Raw genomic sequence first — 17,366 nt, 5'->3', positions numbered from 1 at the left:
ATAGTTGATACTAAAACATAGTGTCAGACATTCTGTATTAACTGCTGTTATTTTTAGGAAGTTTATGGGCCCTTAGAGTGCACTATCATATTAAGAGTACCCGGGTCACTCTAACACCTAAGGGTGTCTTGAAAAGAAAAAGGATTTGTTGTATTGCATGCAGGTACTGTGTATAGGCCTAATTGACAGGGGGTTAGCATGGATTAATGATTTATAGGGGAATGTGTAATTGATGAAATGTTAATATATACTTAATCCATTTGGTACTGGTCATTAAAGTGTTATACTTGCCATGTGTGTCTTGTCCGTCTGGAAGTTGATCTGAAGATCCAGGAAGAAAGAGACAGGTATATTAGATAATATATCTATGATATAATGGAATCATCCCCTAAGGAAAGAGATCAGGCTTACTCAAGCAAGCCTTAACGGTAGTTAAATACTACACATAGCTTGAGTGGAGGCACAACTATTAGGTACCCATCCCTTAATAGAATACATAGACAGCTCTCGTTCAAGGTATTGAGGGTAGGGTTACATATGGAGGCACCGCGTGAGATAGAAGTTACACTCAGGCCCTGTTACACCACAAGTGTCAGCTGCCATTAATTATTATTGATAAAGTCCTCACATCCCTAAAAATAAAATACAAATATGGGAAAGAAGCAAAGGAACAGGGAGAAGGTTGGACATAAAGCAATTGCTGTATCAGTTGGGAGAGTTGAAGCCAATAGAGAATGTAAAAGTATGGACAAACAAGAGTACCATAAGGGACCATGTCACAACTGAGGGCCTGAGCTGACGGGAGGCAGCCTCAGTTGTAGGGGCTGAGATGTAACGGAACCTGGGAGGTTGTATCAGACCCCTAGACATGTAAGTAACATGTAGAATAACTGCCCGAAGGCGTGACCACGACAACCAGGATAAAAGTCAATGATGTTTATTATGACAAACTCCGTAACACAGCAGCAGTAAAAGGAAACATAAAAGTCAACAGAGGATAAATACAATTCCTGGGTACTACAGGGTGGCAAGGGCCACAGGCACTGGTAGTGTGAGACAGTTCTTATAATCTTCTAGTTGGAAAGTCCTTACCAGGCCTGACTGTAGCAATGGAGAGAACCCAGGATCGTACCAGCTGATGTTCCAGGAAAGGCTGGGCTGCTGAAGGTAAAACGGCTGCTGTGGATACTGGCTGGAACCAGACTGTTGTTGGTACGGAGTGGATACTGGCTGGAACCAGTTAAATAATAAACGAACTTGAGAGCGATGAAATAATAATGAAGTTTGGAGTTTGAGAGCGGTGAAATAATAATACCGGTGGAGAGTGGTAAACTGCAGAAAAGGACACCGGCCCTTTAAGAGAAGCTATACACTGCTGGAAGCTGGGCTGGAAGCAGGTGATTGTTTGAGAGCGGTGAAATAATAATACCGGTGGAGAGTGGTAAACTGCAGAAAGGACACCGGCCCTTTAAGAGAAGCTGTACACTGCTGGAAGCTGGGCTGGAAGCAGGTGATTGTTGTAGCTGGAAACAGGTGAGTCCAGAATGGATCTGAGAGTCAGGCTACACCGCAGATGGAATGCTGGTGCGGGTCTCTATAGCAGAAGTCTGGAGACAGGAGCTGGAACCTGGAAGACAACCACAGGAGAGAGACAAACTGGAACTAGGTTAGACAACCAAAGCACTGACGCCTTCCTTGCTCAGGCACAGCATACTTATACCTGCAGCAAGGAAGGGGTTGGCTAGGCAATTATGCAAATCAACAATACAGACAGCAGATTGGTGGACATAATCAGATGACAAAATCCAAGATGGCTGCGCCCATGCAGACACTTGGAGGGAAGTTTGGTTTGTAATCCATGTGAGAATTGAAACAGTAATGGCGACGCCGGCCACAGGAGACAGGAGACGCCAGACTGACAAGCGCACATTTAACCACGCGGGCACAGCGGAGGCCGCGGCTGATGAAATCACCACTCTGACATTCTGCATGTGGAAACTCAGGAACAGCGGGATCCGGTCCTGGAACGCTGAGCCAGCCTTAGGAGGCATCTGAAGGGTAAGTAATGGCATCCAGATACCCGGATCGTGACAGACCAGGCTTAAAGGAAGAGGTGACATGCAAGTTTGTGGGAACTTTTGTAAATAACCTAGGTGTGAAAAATTAAAAAATATTAGATGTCCCTGTAGAGTTGGAGAAGAGAAAGAAAAAATCAAAGGACAAGAAAGTCAGACTTGATCCCCACCTAAAGGATAGTGAGGGAGGTGTTAGTGACAACCTTGCTCATACTTTGGTCGCTAACATGGATTATGGAATGATAGGAGATAAGAATGTTCTACCACTGAAAGAGAGAGTTCCAGGGGAAGTGAAGATAGATGTAGGTATACAGAAATTAGAAACTGTGCTAAAGGAAATAGCTGAGGATTATAAGAAACATGGACAATTAGTATTAGCTTTGCCAAAAGATCAACAGAAGGACCTGCTTTCCCTGTTTCCAACTTCCATTGAGGAACCAACAAGAAGAGATAGCCCAGTGGATCTACAGACCCCGATAGAGGTGATAAGACATATAGCACTGGACAGGTCTAAACATATTTATCAGTTGTTGGAGGTTCTAGATGAAACCCGATGGAAGCTAAAAGAAGAACAGATGTTTAACACCAAAATTGATGAGAGGAACAAAGAGCTTGAAAGAGAACTTTGGTTTATACAGAGAGAGATGGAAACCATGGCATCTGATGAAAGACAAACCAGAGTGGATCAGGAGCAACAAAAGTTGATAATGTACCAGCAGCAGGAAGACAATATTCATTCTCTGGAATCAAAAATAACTGAGTTGTCTGAATTATTGGAAGTGGGTAAAGAAACTGAAAAGGAGGATCATATTCGTCTGAATGAAATGAAAGAAAGACTGTCTCAGCTAGAATCTGAGAATAAAATACTCAAGGATGCCAACTTCCTAAACAACTGTCCTGAAGACCGTATCCATGAATTTTCTATGCGACCGGATACCAAGGACATAGCATTACAGACTGAGGTAGTGGATGGTATATTGCTGAGACAATCTTCTATGAATAAAGTTGATAGTAAAGGGACACAGTATATGTATCTTAAAATGACTGGCACAGTAATATGGTTCCATGTGAAGAAAGGCTATGGCTTCATTAAAAGGCATGACACCGGAGAAGACATATTTGTACATTGGACATCCATAACGAAGAATAACCCCCTAAAACTGTTGTACAGTGTAGGAGATGGAGAGAAAGTAGAATTTGAAGTGTTGGAAGGGGAAAAGGGTGTACATGCAGCAAATGTGACTGGCATAGGTGGAGTACCAGTGAAAGGGAGTCAATTTGCTCCAAACCGACGAGGATCATACAGTTATTGTTATCAACCACGAGAAAAAGCGGTTGATGAAGGAAGTGCATATTCAGAACAAAGGCAAGGGAGAGATCCAGCTCCATGTCATCCTTCTACAACCTTACATTACCGACCTCTCTCGAGATTCAATGGTAGAGTAAATCAGTACCAGGATCAAGAAACGGAAAATTCAGATGCTAAAGACTTGATAACTTTAGAAGCTTCGTCAGAGAAAGAAACTAGTCTCAGTGACAATCGTAGTGAGGTACATGATAACTTTACCCTAGCACAATCTCTTAAATCTTCCATCCGAAGTCCAGTACTAAAAGAAGTCAATAAATCAGGTGTAGAAGAGCAAGGGAAACCAGCACGATCAGAGAACACTATCCCTGGGAGGCATGAAGGCTATGTAGTTCCATCCCTCCCTATTTGGCCAACAGTTAAAATGGTTGAGATGAGGTGGCTTGCTAATGGATGTGAATGAATATATACTATTTTAGCATAGTGAGTAAGGTAGATGGTGCATTGGCACCTAAAGATGTTAAACAGTGACAATGCACCAGGGGGAGAAATGTAACCCTGATTTAGGGTTTAAACAACACTTATACTGAGGTAGTTATAATATAGTGACTAAAATGGAGTATAAGCATATATATTATTCATATAAAAGTTAATGGATGTTGTAATACTGTATGCATGTTTTGAGGTAAATAATACAGTTCACATATATGTAATTGTATGTACATTGATGTAAATGTAGTGGTGAATACAATTAAGGCTTATTTTATGGTTTCACAGTGTATCTAAAGGGTTAATGTCCTTGTGCTCCTAACTGTCAATCACCTAGTGGGGTGATTGCCAGTGGGCGGGGCATCACCTCAGAGTGGGTCATGTGACTACTAGAGAGGGGTGGAGAGGTGCTGTGAGTGTAGCTGGGGGAGAGACTGCATATCCCTTGGTGAGAGGACAAAGTTTTTTGCTGCTCCGGCCGTCGCCCGCATTAGAGCTGAGCGGTACACATTGCGGCGGCCAGAGGGGGCTTAGTGTGTGTAGCCAAAACAGGGCTTCCTTACTGTAAAGGTGGTGACAGCAGCATTGAGACTCAGCACTGTTCATAGAACCCGGCATCAGCGCTAGTCAACTCACCCAGCAGTATTGGAAAGGCGCATCTATGACAGGGAGGCAGAGAGGGTTCCTTCCTACCTATTACCGGCACAGACTCTGACAGCCACAACAAAGAAGCCAGGACCAGCAGCAGAGGCTCCATTCTGTGTGGCTGTAAGTGTAAGGGAGGAGTAGGGGGAGCAGCCTGCAGCAGCATCACTAGATCGTAGAAGTGTGAGTGTATAATCCAGCCATTTATATTACCCCTACACTAAGCACAGCAAGCCATAGGTGACTATGGTACATAGTCAATTTCATATTGGGACTAAGGACTCCAGGGCTAGGCCGCAATAATGGCTATTAAGCAGGAGGACAGTAATGGGTCACAGTAGTCAGAGTGACCTATAATTACAGTTCCATGTATGGCTTAATCATAGTGCTAAGGAGAAGGTAGAAAGCACTGGGTATATATATGTAACAGGAGGAGTGGAGTGAAACTTGAACTGTTTAATGCTTCATAAATACAGTTTTAAAGCTCCCCCATATATCAGCATCACATCAGTCAAAGGAGAGCCAGAGACATTGTTCCGCAGCGCTAAATAGAAAGTAACACCCAAAAGCTGCCACCTAATGTGTGTATTTATGCCCCTGAATTAGCAGAATTAGAGTCAAGGACATTAAAGGTAGCCATACTACAGTGACATTGGATGAATGTTAAAGCCTCTTAGCCACAAAGGATTAGAATATCATCCCGATTCAAGGACTAGCTTGTGGCACTTTAATACAACTGTGTTATATGTATATTCGTGAACCAGTAAGAAGGACTGACACGTAAGAGACTATTAGTTTTAAAGTTAAAGGATTTGAGCTCGCTGTGACTATGATAAGAGAAACCATCTCTTGCAGATATATTTAATATAGACTCATCCTAAGAGACAACAATAATTTGAGGCATACAGGAATCGAAAAGCTATATATGCTCTGAAATATAGAAAGCATCAGCTACTTCAAATGGACACAAGGACGCAGCATAACAAAGGTTTATCATACCAGCTTCTTAGGAGTTTAGTTTAATACTGGACAACTACGGTAACATTTTTACTGAGGAAAGGATACAGATTCCTTGGTAATCAACTGTTGATGTTACTATCTATGAGCTAAATAGGTACTTACTGTTATCTGCCAAGGAGGAACTATAAGTAACCTTATAGGAGAAAGTAATCGCTACCATAAGTAGACTGAGCCAAACATCTTTCTCTTTAACTGAAGGGAGAACTGATAGTTGATACTAAAACATAGTGTCAGACATTCTGTATTAACTGCTGTTATTTTTAGGAAGTTTATGGGCCCTTAGAGTGCACTATCATAATAAGAGTACCCGGGTCACTCTAACACCTAAGGGTGTCTTGAAAAGAAAAAGGATTTGTTGTATTGCATGCAGGTACTGTGTATAGGCCTAATTGACAGGGGGTTAGCATGGATTAATGACTTATAGGGGAATGTGTAATTGATGAAATGTTAATGTATACTTAATCCATTTGGTACTGGTCATTAAAGTGTTATACTTGCCATGTGTGTCTGGTCCATCTGGAAGTTGATCTGAAGATCCAGGAAGAAAGAGACAGGTATATTAGATAATATATCTATGATATAAGGGAATCATCCCCTAAGGATAGAGATCAGGCTTACTCAAGCAAGCCTTAACGGTAGTTAAATACTACACATAGCTTGAGTGGAGGCACAACTATTAGGTAACCATCCCTTAATAGAATACATAGACAGCTCTCGTTCAAGGTATTGAGGGTAGGGTTACAATATGCTGGTCACTGAGATGATTTTTGTATCATATGGTGGTCACTGATGCTCTGCATTATATGCTGGTCACAAACTTTTTCTTGTTATAGCACCACTATTAAGTTTAAGGTAGGCACTAGCTAGGTCCTCTATCGAGATAGCACAGGCTACACCCCCTATTTAGGCCACACCCACACCACACTGGTTACCCCCCACATCACTAGTCACACCACCACAGCGCTTGTCACACCTTCTGCCTAGGCACACAATAGGCCCTTCCTAAATTTCAGCTCCAGGCCCATGTGGACCTTAATCTGGCACTGAGTTTATGGGCCCTATGTTTGGAAAATGAAACCAATTTCTCTAATACAGTACTTCTCTTTTTGGCTGGTCATAATAAAGTACATGTGTAAAGTATATGTGTGTATGTCTATTTAGTTTATTTTTAAACTTTTTACGTTGATTTTTACATGTGTTTATTGTTTTTAGAATTTATAACTTTTTAATAGTAACAGCTGTGGATATAGCCTATTGTGATGGTGGCCACAATCAGTGTTGGATTTTCCACTAGGCACATGAGGCACTTGCCCCCTCCCACCTGCGATTGCGCCCGCCGGCAGCTATTCAAATGTTGCTGCTGACTGGCATTACATCAGCATTTCAGCTTGCTACCCCCAGGGGTGGCGAGCTGAAATGCATGAAAAGTGACCCATTTGGGTGCCCAAATGGGACTTTTCGTGTTGCGCCCAATAGTTTTGTTGGGTTTAGCAGCTTTACGCGCAAAAACTGGGGACATTTGTTCATCACCCCCTGCGATCTCCCATCACTTTAGATGGTCGATAGGGGGTGATAGCATTTGAATCTTGTCCCAAGTGTAAAATATTTCAACAGCCTTACTGTAGATTTTAAAATGCAATAGTAGGAATTTCTAGAGATTTTGAGTGCATTATTGCCTTTACCTCATTCTTCTAGAATGAGTTATCTGAACTTGCAGTTGAGCTATTCAAATAGTTTGAAAATTATATGAATATTATCAATACAGTGGCACACAACATGTAGCATTTCTATAGATTTTGGAATGATGAAACCCATTGGAACACTGAGAAGATGACAATATTCAGCACTAAACTGATTAGCTGATTATGGTTACCTTGTAATGGAAAGCCAAATTCTGCCATTCTGCATTTCATGGTAATTAAAACACAGGCTACTACTGTTAAGATTTTTCATAATTATGTTCAAACTTTTTAGATTTGCATTGTAATACAATAAAATGGACAGTAGGGTATACCTGGGCACTGGTATGTTCAGTAAGTCGTTGCAGCAACCCTTAGACCAAGGCTATCCCCTAGTAACCTGATAAAGCTACAGTATATATGTGTATATATATATATATATATATATATATACAGATCAAAATAGTAGTCTCTTGCACGAATATTTCATGCAAGAGACTTACTGCATAAGTCAGAAGAATACTAATTCAAAACAATCCAAACAAAGAAAGAAATTGCTCTGAGGGAAGTACTCTTTTGATCTGTATATATATATATACACATATTATGTCCACATTTTCAACTTCAATTTTTTTAAATAGTCACAGCACTTCTCTGGACCTATCCTTTTCACTTACATTGTAATACATTTTGTACTGATTAAGAGTTAAATGTGTTGAATTCTGATAATTGCTGATCCTGTATTAGTCAGGTCACTTTATTGAATAATAAGAATAACTAATTTGTTAGGAGCATTTTGAAGACACAACTGAAAGTTGTTAAATCCACACTTAAAAAAATAATTACTGGATTCAGTGTTACTAACTGTCGTCTGGAGACAGTAGACATTGTGGTACAAAGAGTAAAGGGCCCCATACACTACAACAATATGTCTGAGCCGAGGCTGAAGTCGGATGCAATTTCCCTTGAACTCCCCCGGGACCTTCCCGGGAGTGATTCCATACGATTTTGTACTTTTGTGCTGTTTTTGCATAAGATATAAAGATATATTGCATGCGATTGATCAAGCCACTATAAATCGCATGCAATATATTGTATGGCATACAATTGTACCATAAGATATATCTGATGGGCTGGACTAGAGGGCTAGGGGGGCTGGGAGTGTCCTGGAGAATGCCAGTCAAACTTGTGCTATATATCGCATGCACAAAAAGAAAACCATTTTCCATCCGTTTCCATGAGATTCCGATAAATAAATCGTGCAGCACTAGCGATCTAGGGGATCCGATCCGACACTCACGGGACCGCGCATCGGAATGGATCAAAAACACATACGAATTGACACTTTTTATATGATATATCGTTCCGAAAGGTCGGAATCACATGAAATCGTGTAAAATCGTTGTAGTATATGGGGCCCTTTATAGTACATAATCAGATGTAAGCCAATCATAGTACAGGCTCTCTGGTGTACAATTTATCCTCTGCTGCCTTTTTGTGGACAGGTCAGACCCAGTTTAGCTCAGTCTGTGAAGTGTTGCAGCTATACCTCTCAATTGCAATATTGTTTTTTTTAATGCAATGTGTTGACTACCCATTAATTCACAGTTGTGTTAACAATTAATAAGCTTTTATTTCCATATTAATTTTATTGATTTTACATTTCAGCACAACCAGGGACACTTTTTTAAATGGCTATTTCATACCCAAGAATACCTGCATTTTTGTGCTCCTATACCAAGTACATCATGATCCGTAAGTAACTGTTACACCTGAAAAATATACCTGCTTAACAGTGCTTAGTAAATAAGTCACTTGTGAGAATGTGATGCACATTTCATGTTATCCTTTTGTTTGACTTGTTTATTTCCGGTAATATTCAGTTTAACAATAATATTCAAATTCTGAGAGTCCCATATTGTAACTATTTTACATATGATAATCATTCAGAAAATCTATATAGATAGTGTAGGTGTTCTGAAACAGAAGTCTTCCATTGTCAGTCTTTGGCTTCAGTTTCAGCCCACCTACTGTATGTAGCAACTAAGAGGATTCACTTTTTCTACACCTGGCCTTGCCTGAAGCCATGATCTGGATCACAGTGCTGGGGAACTCCATCCATCCTGTATTTTAAACAAAGATCTATAAAGCTTTATTAAAATCTATTGCAATATATACCATCAGTTGCAGAATTGCTGCAGTGAAAATCAACGGGAGGCAGCATGATATGGTTCCTGGCTTCATGTAAGAGGGGGTTCATCTTCTGCATTTGCTATAATGCATGGGTGTTGCCAGCCACTGGCAGTTCCATGATTATAAAATAATTGGATAAAATTAGGAGACTTTTCTCCGTCGGTATCTGGTCTCTAGGTCGACAAGACTTAATTTGACAGTGTCTAGGTTGACCACTATTGGTCGACAGTAACTAGGTCGACAGGGGTTCTAGGTCAACAGGGTCTCTAGGTCGACATGTTGTAGGTCAACAGGTCAAAATGTCGATATGAGTTTTTCACTTTTTTTTCTCTTTTTTAACTTTTTCATACTTTACGATCCACGTGGTCTACGATTGGGAATGGTAAATTGTGCCAAGCACAGCGGTAGTGGAGCGAGGCACCTTGCCCAAAGCATAGTGAGTGAAGCGAGCCATGCGAGGGGACATGGCGCACTAACTGGGGTTCCCGGTCACTCCACGAAGAAAATGACACACAAATTTTTTTTAAATCTTATGTGGACCTTTTGACCTGTCGACCTAGACCACGTCGACCTAGAGACCCTGTGAACCTGGAATCCCTGTCGACCTACTTACTGTCGACCAATAGCGGTCGACCTAGACACTGTCGACTTAAGTGTGGTCGACCTTCAATACCACACCCTTCTCCATCACAGCCTATACCATGATTTTACATGATGAATCTGTAACCAGTAATAAGCATACTATATCTGGCCCATACCTAGGTGTTACCCTCAGTATTAAAGGGAATGTCTCCAGCCTAACAACAACGCTATACCAAAGAACACACATTAAATATAACAACAACAAAAAAACAACAAAAAAACACTCAGAAATTGTCGGGGGGGGGGGGGGGGGGGGGGTTGAGTGAATTAGGTGAAGAACATGTATTTAACCCTATGCAAAATGATTTTAGTTAAAAGAAAAGAAAAAAAATGTTTTAATTTTTTCTCCAAACATCAAAACATTGTCCAGGAATATAGCGATCATCGGAACATCGGTAACATCGCGACCATTGCGATTTTACCCTTTAGAGCCTGGACATCAGCCAGGTACACTGGGGGGGGGGTGGCTTGGGGGAGTTGTTTTACACTTCCCCATCGGCTGCTATTGTCTACAGCCGCTGGGGGGAAGGGGGGCGTATCCTGCCGTGCTGACATATCCGCACTCAGCAATGATTGGCAGCACAGCAACACTGTGGGGAGGGTGCAGGGAGTCCCTCTGACAGCAGCAGCGGAGGAAAGTTTTCCTTCCCTTCCGCTGCTAGCACTGTTTATCTGACTTGTTGTATCCTGTGCGACCAGGTCAGATAAAACACTGCCTGGTGTGGTCGCATCTGATGCGACCATGCCAGGCAAGTTGTTAAATAAGAAAGAGAGTTAATAACACATATGTTGCATAATGTTAGATAACCAATTAGATATTGTTTTATTGTTTTGTTCACAGGGTTCACAGCATATATAGAGATTTCGGCCAGATCCATTTGGAGCATTTTACAACATGTTACAAGGGATCCGGACTATGGGGGTCATTCCGAGTTGTTCACTCGTTGCCGATTTTCGCAACGGAGCGATTAATGCGAAAATGCGCATGGTATGCAGTGCGCATGCGCTAAGTATTTTAGCTCAAAACTTAGTAGATTTACTCACGGCAGAACGAAGAATTTTCATCGTTGAAGTGATCGGAGTGTGATTGACAGGAAGTGGGTGTTTCTGGGCGGAAACTGGCCATTTTATGGGAGTGTGCAGAAAAACGCAGGCGTGCTAGTTGAAAACGCAGGAGTGTCTGGAGAAACGGGGGAGTGGCTGGGCGAACGCTGGGTGTGTTTGTGACTTCAAACCAGGAACGAAAAGGACTGAGCTGGTCACAATGGCAGAGTAAGTCTGGAGCTACTCAGAAACTGCGGGGTAATCGTTACGAGAAAATTAGCGAATCTTTCGTTCGTAATTCTGCTATGCTAAGATACACTCCCAGAGGGTGGCGGCTTAGTGTGTGCAATTCTACTAAAAGCAGCTAGCGAGCGAACAACTCGGAATCACCCCCTATAGATCTACAATGTCTAGGTTGACACTATATGGTTGACATGCATTAGGCTGACGTCAGTGGTGCAAGTAGGAAAAATGTATTACGGGTACTGTCTGCTGGGTGTGGCCAAATGCCGCATTGGGCGTGGCCAATGAAAATGGGGGCATGATACACATATGGGGGGAGAGGCAGATACACGTATGACCCCAATAGTGCCAGATACACGTTGCCCCACAGTGCCAGATATACATTGCCCCACAGTGACAGATATACATTGCCCCACAGTGCCAGATACACATTGCCTCACTGTGCCAGATACACAAATGCCCCCAGAGTGCCAGATACACAAATGCCCCCAGAGTGCCAGATATACATTGCCTTACAGTGTCAGATACACATTGCCCCACAGTGCCAGATACACAAATGCCCCCACTGTGTCAGATATACATTGCCCCCCAGTGCCAGATACAGAAATGCCCCCACAGTGGCAGATATGCCCCCAGTGCTATATACGCAAGTATGCCCCCAGTGCCAGATATGCCCACAGTGCCAGATATGCCCCCAGTGCCAGATACACATGTCCTTTCAGTGCCAGATATCCCCCAGTGCCAGATATCCCCCAGTGCCAGGTACACAAATCCCCCCAGTGCCAGATATGCTCCCAGTGCCAGGTATACATGCCCCCCCCCCAGTGCCAGATATCCCCCAGTGCCAGGTACACAAGTCCCCCAGTGCCAGATATGCTACCAGTGCCAGGTATACATGCCCCCAGTGCCAGGTATACATGCCCCCCCCAGTGCCAGATATCCCCCAGTGCCAGGTATACATGCCCCCTCCCCTGCTTACCGCTACCGCTGCCGTCCTGTCTGTGTGAGGGGAGGAGAGCGCAGCCTGCGCCTCTACTTCCCCTCAGTATCCGTCGCGTGTCTCAGTTTAATTTAGCGCCAATCCGTGAGCCAATCAGAGTTCGCACCGCGAGCTCTGATTGGCTCACGGATCGGCGCTTAATTAAACTGAGACACCCGACGGAGACTGAGGGGAAGGAGAGGCGCAGGCTGCGCTCTCCCTCCCTCACATCAGCGGCGGTGCGGAGGGTGTGGCGAGGTGCGGCAGAGGGAGGGAAGAGGAGCGGTGGCCCGTCGGTGTGGGTACGGCGTACCCACGGCTAAATTCTTACGGGTACGCCACAAAAGGTCAACCTACTGTATAAAAGGTAGACACTGGAAAGGCTGACATGAACAAACGGTCGGCAGGTTCAAATGGTCGACATGGCAATGGTTAACACACATATGGTCGACACATGTTTTTTTCCATGTTTTTGGACTTTTTTCATCCTCGACTATCCATGTCTCAAATCATAACCTTGAATAGCCTTGTATCTAGTGAACCAGAGTGAAGCAAGACACTTTGCCCCAAGCGTGGCGAGCAAATTGAGCCCGCAAGGGGGTGCATTTCTACAAATGGTGATCCCAGATGGAAAAACTATCCACACTAACACCAAAAATTGGAAAAAATGTGCCGAACAGTCACTAGTACGTTTATATCTACATATGGCATCCAATGTTATATTGTGAAAAATGTCACGTGACAAAGTACAAATAAAAAAGAAAAAGTATTAAAAATGTATATCAAAATTATGTATTGAGTATTCTAATTAACTCACTGCTTCAAGCGACGTTATATGTTGTCTTTCACGTTCTCAGTTATAACTTGTTATCGCTGTATAAATGAATGAAAAAGCTTGTCCAGCTGACCCAACTGGCAAGGGTACTTGAAATGTGGAGCTTGCCAATCCAATAAGAGATGTATCAGCGCATGTTGAATTTTATTCATGGCCATGTATTTACCCTGCACAGAAACAAAATAACCCACCCAAATCTAACTCTCTCTGCACATGTTATATCTGCCCCATGCAGTGCACATGGTTTTGCCTATTAGCTAACAAATATGCTACTGTGATCATAGCCGAATTAGGCCCTATATGTCGTAGCTCGACAACATCTACCGTCCTGCTGGATAGCCGCCGTTTCTTTCTACTAGGACGCAGTTGCTTAGTCCAGGTGGGTGCCTTCGGCTCACATACACCTATGACGTCCACGGCTCACAGCAAGTTCTCCACAGAGTCGGCTAGTAGGCAAATGCTCCCAATAGTATAAGGTCATTTTGGAAAGGATCAGGTCATTCCTCTTAATTAGAATACTCAATACATATTTTTGATTTACATTTTTAATGCTTTTTTGTTTTATTCGTATTTTGTAACGTGACATTTTTCACCATATACCATTGGATGCCATATGTAGATATAGACGCACTAGTGTGAGAAATATGGTGCATTGAAATTGTGTTTTTTTATGTGATTTATTCTTATCTATAGACAAGACCATACAAAATAAAAATACAATTAAAATTGGTACGAGTGTCTTCGGTCAATATGCACACCCAGTATTCTTGTGTATAGCGCAATTAGTCATTTTTGGTAGACTTTTTCACCCTGTTGACATCTTGTTCGTGTCGACCTTTTCTAGCGTCGAGCTTTCATAGGTTGACCTTTTGTCAGTGTCGACCTAATGCATGTTGACCATATGGGGTCGCTCTAGACATTGTAGATTTTCTATACCACACCCATATTTTAATATCCATTAAAGTCCCTATTTCTGCAGTGGTTGAGACGGGTGTGGTATGTTAGGTAGATTAGACTTAGGTCGACCACTATTGGTCGACAGTAAGTAGGTCGACATGGTTTCTAGGTCGACAGGGACTCTAGGTCGACATGTACTAGGTCGACATGAGGGAAAAAAGGTTGACATGAGTTTTTTTTACTTTTGTCGGTGTCGTTTTCTCCATACAGTGACAGGGAACCCCAATTAATGCACAGTGTCCCCTCGCATGGCTTGCTTCGCTCACCATGCTTCGGGCAAGGCGCCTCGCTGCGCTCGGCACAGGTTACCACTCCCGATTGTAGTCCACGTGGATCGTAAAGTATGAAAAAGTTCACATTTAAAAAAAAAACTCATGTCGACCTTTTGTCATGTCGACCTAGAGTCCCTGTTGACCTAGAACCATGTCGACCTACTTACTGTCGACCAATAGTGGTCGAGCTAGACTGTGTCGAACCTACTTACTGTCAACCTAAAGAACGGATGCCGATTGAGACAGCTAAATCAAAATGTTGGCCTCCTATTATTATGGTAGTCCAGTTGGTAACACAGTCTAAGCTGTGGCTTTTGTGATACCGACATTGTCGGAAATGTTTAATCCAACTGATCTCATAACGAGACAGTTACCTTGCTATGTCGAGGTAGGAATGTGGCAGAAGCTTAGTTAACTTCTGTCCAGAAATTGTAGGTATACTTTTTATTATAATGATCAAATTAGTTCAGAAATTTTATTTAATTTGACATTGTAATGTTATGTTGTGTCACACACTGGCCGCTACCCTACATGCAATACAAATGTAACCAACGCAAGTTTTCATTCCTTTCAGTTATTATTTATTAGTTTAATGCTGTCCTGAATCATTTGAAATGTCAGGTGTATATTTTATGACAATGATTGTGTTAGTTAAAAAAATATGTTTAAATTGCCATTTTACACAAAGCAAATACTGTATTTCTAGAACCTGAAAATCAGTCTATTTTTTATGTGTAATAGAGCACTATGGGTGGAACCAAGCTGCTTTAAACCAGAGCGGTTTCTGGATAAGGAGGGAAAATTTGACAAACAGCTCGCCCAAAATGTCATACCTTTTGGATTGGGAGTCCGCAAATGTTTGGGAGAAGAAGTTGCCAGAAATGAACTGTTTCTGATGCTGACACTTATTTTGCAAAGACTTAGACTGGAAAAGAATCCAGCAGATGAATTATCATTGACACCAGTTAATGGAATGAATCTCAAGCCTCAGAAATATGTGATGAAAGCACTAACACGTAATTAACTTTGTTCTGTTCTCTTCCCAAATACTGTCTTCAGATTCTAAACTAACCTGGTTTTGCCTTGTAAATGATTGGCGCTTTAAAAATACAGCCATTCTCAGACGAAATCATGGACCTCCGGCAACTCTGACCCTATTACGGGGGTTATTCAGAGTTGTTTGCAAACCCCACAAAAAAGCAATTGGGCAAAACCATGTTGCACTGCAGGTGGGGAAGATGTAACTTGCAGAGAGAGTTAGATTTGGGTGGGTTATATTGTTTCTGTGCAGGGTAAATACTGGCTGCTTTATTTTTACACTGCAATTTAGATTTCAGTTTGAACACACCCCACCAAATCTAACTCTCTCTGCACATGTTATATCTGCCCCCCCTGTAGTGCACGTGGATTTGCCCAATTGCTAACTTTTTTTGATTTGCTAACTACTCTAAATAACCCCCCCCCCCCCCCTATTTACTCCACGGTATCTCTTTAAACTGACATCTATTATAAATATTTCTGCTGTCTTTTTCCGAAAATTTAAATGTTCGATTTAAGAAATTTTCTGCATCTGAAAATGAAAACTAAAAACATAATTATATTTCTTTTTGCTTTGAAAAAGAAAACATATCGTTCATTGCATTTTATTAATTTCTAAGTATATGGATGTATCAAAAAAATCTGAATTAATAAATATATAATTTTGCTTTTTCCATGTAGCTGTATTAGTAGTGGTATTACTCTTTTACTGCCTATCTTGATTTTGAAAGAATTATAAAGGAAGAAACCTCCTAAGCAGTATAGTACTTTATATAGTGGCACACATGGCAGTTTAAAAAAAATATTATAATTAAAAGGTTAAAGTCAAAAAGCATCACACACATCTTAAAATAAGCAGGATACATTCCTGTCACGATCCTGACTGTAGTTCTCGTATTTGGTGACTTACCCCTGCCATCTGTCCCGGATCCTGTGCCTTTTGCTCACTGAGATAAACAGCTTGTCAGCACCATGAGTTTCCGGAGTTCTCTGCCTGGAAGTTAATAGTTAACGAGCTCCACCTGTGGTGATCTCCTGTGTGAGTCTGAATTCAGCAATCTGAAGTTTAGGCCTAAAAGCCAGCATCCTATGTTTTGCAGAAGTTCAGGCTTCAGTGTTCTCTCGGCCTGCTAGGCCTCACTCCACATCACAGCCTAGTCTAGAGTACTCACATGACAGTGACTGTTCACCTGACCCAGAGCTGTCCAATCCTCTGCCAGCCTGAGACTGTCTGCATCACCTGACACTGCTCACCAATCGCCAAGGACCAGGAAGTATAAGTCGGGAGACTGAGTTGGAAACTGGGCCAGTTCCTCGTGTCACACACAGCTCTGTGTGAGCTTTGAAGCTGAGCTCCCTAAAAGTAATCCTTGTATTTCAGTTCCTGTAAAAACTCTGTTTCTTTGTTACCCAGTTTGGATTACATTTGTGTTGCCATTGATATCCAGTATTTCCACGAGTTTCATCTTAAAGGCACAGTACAGTATTCCACCATCTCCACTTAAAGGCACAGTTGCAGTGTTTCATCTTAAAGGCACAGTACAGTGTTCCGCAGTCTCCACTTAAAGGCACAGTTGCAGTGTTTCATCTTAAAGGCACGGTGCAGTGTTCCACAGTCTCAACTGGAAACCACAGCTGCAGTGTTCTACCGTCACAGCCGCAGGGTTCTTCAGCCTCGTATTAGAGTTATAGCCACAGTCATCATCCTACTTTCAGTTGCGTTTCCAGTTATATCCGGTACCAGCACGCATTACAGTTGCATCCCAGTCTCACCAGTAACCAGTCCGTCTTACTATCTTGCCAGTAACCTCGAGTACATAAGCACCTACTCCTGTGACACTATATCCAGTACAGTCTCACCTATACATTCATCCTGCTATCAAAGTCCCTGGTGATCCAGTGGTCAGGATACGGCTTCCTCTGCCGAGGCCCGGGTTCGATCCCCGGTC

The 17,366-nt window shown here is 42.3% G+C and overlaps 1 protein-coding gene across 7 annotated transcripts in view; it reads left to right on the top strand.

Annotated features, from left to right (window-relative positions):
* The window catches only part of LOC134895878 (cytochrome P450 1A1-like), a 124,359-nt gene extending 108,305 nt beyond the window's left edge, over nt 1–16,054 (top strand). For 4 of the 7 annotated variants that reach the window (XM_063913872.1, XM_063913876.1, XM_063913873.1 and 1 more), the window contains 2 exons: nt 8,883–8,969; nt 15,121–16,053. In XM_063913872.1, coding sequence (XP_063769942.1) covers nt 8,883–8,969; nt 15,121–15,403 — 370 coding nt within the window. In that variant the 3' untranslated portion in view covers nt 15,404–16,053. Of the gene's footprint in view, nt 1–8,882; nt 8,970–15,120 lie in introns of all 7 variants that reach the window. The other 3 variants (XM_063913875.1, XM_063913877.1, XM_063913871.1) reach the window with 1 other exon arrangement.
* Nucleotides 16,055–17,366: the final 1,312 nt, after the last annotated feature.

Source organism: Pseudophryne corroboree, chromosome 1 (genome assembly GCF_028390025.1).
Source record: "Pseudophryne corroboree isolate aPseCor3 chromosome 1, aPseCor3.hap2, whole genome shotgun sequence".
Taxonomy (NCBI): domain Eukaryota; kingdom Metazoa; phylum Chordata; class Amphibia; order Anura; family Myobatrachidae; genus Pseudophryne; species Pseudophryne corroboree.
Note: the sequence above shows the minus strand (reverse complement) of the source record. Positions and strands in the feature narration are given on the sequence as shown.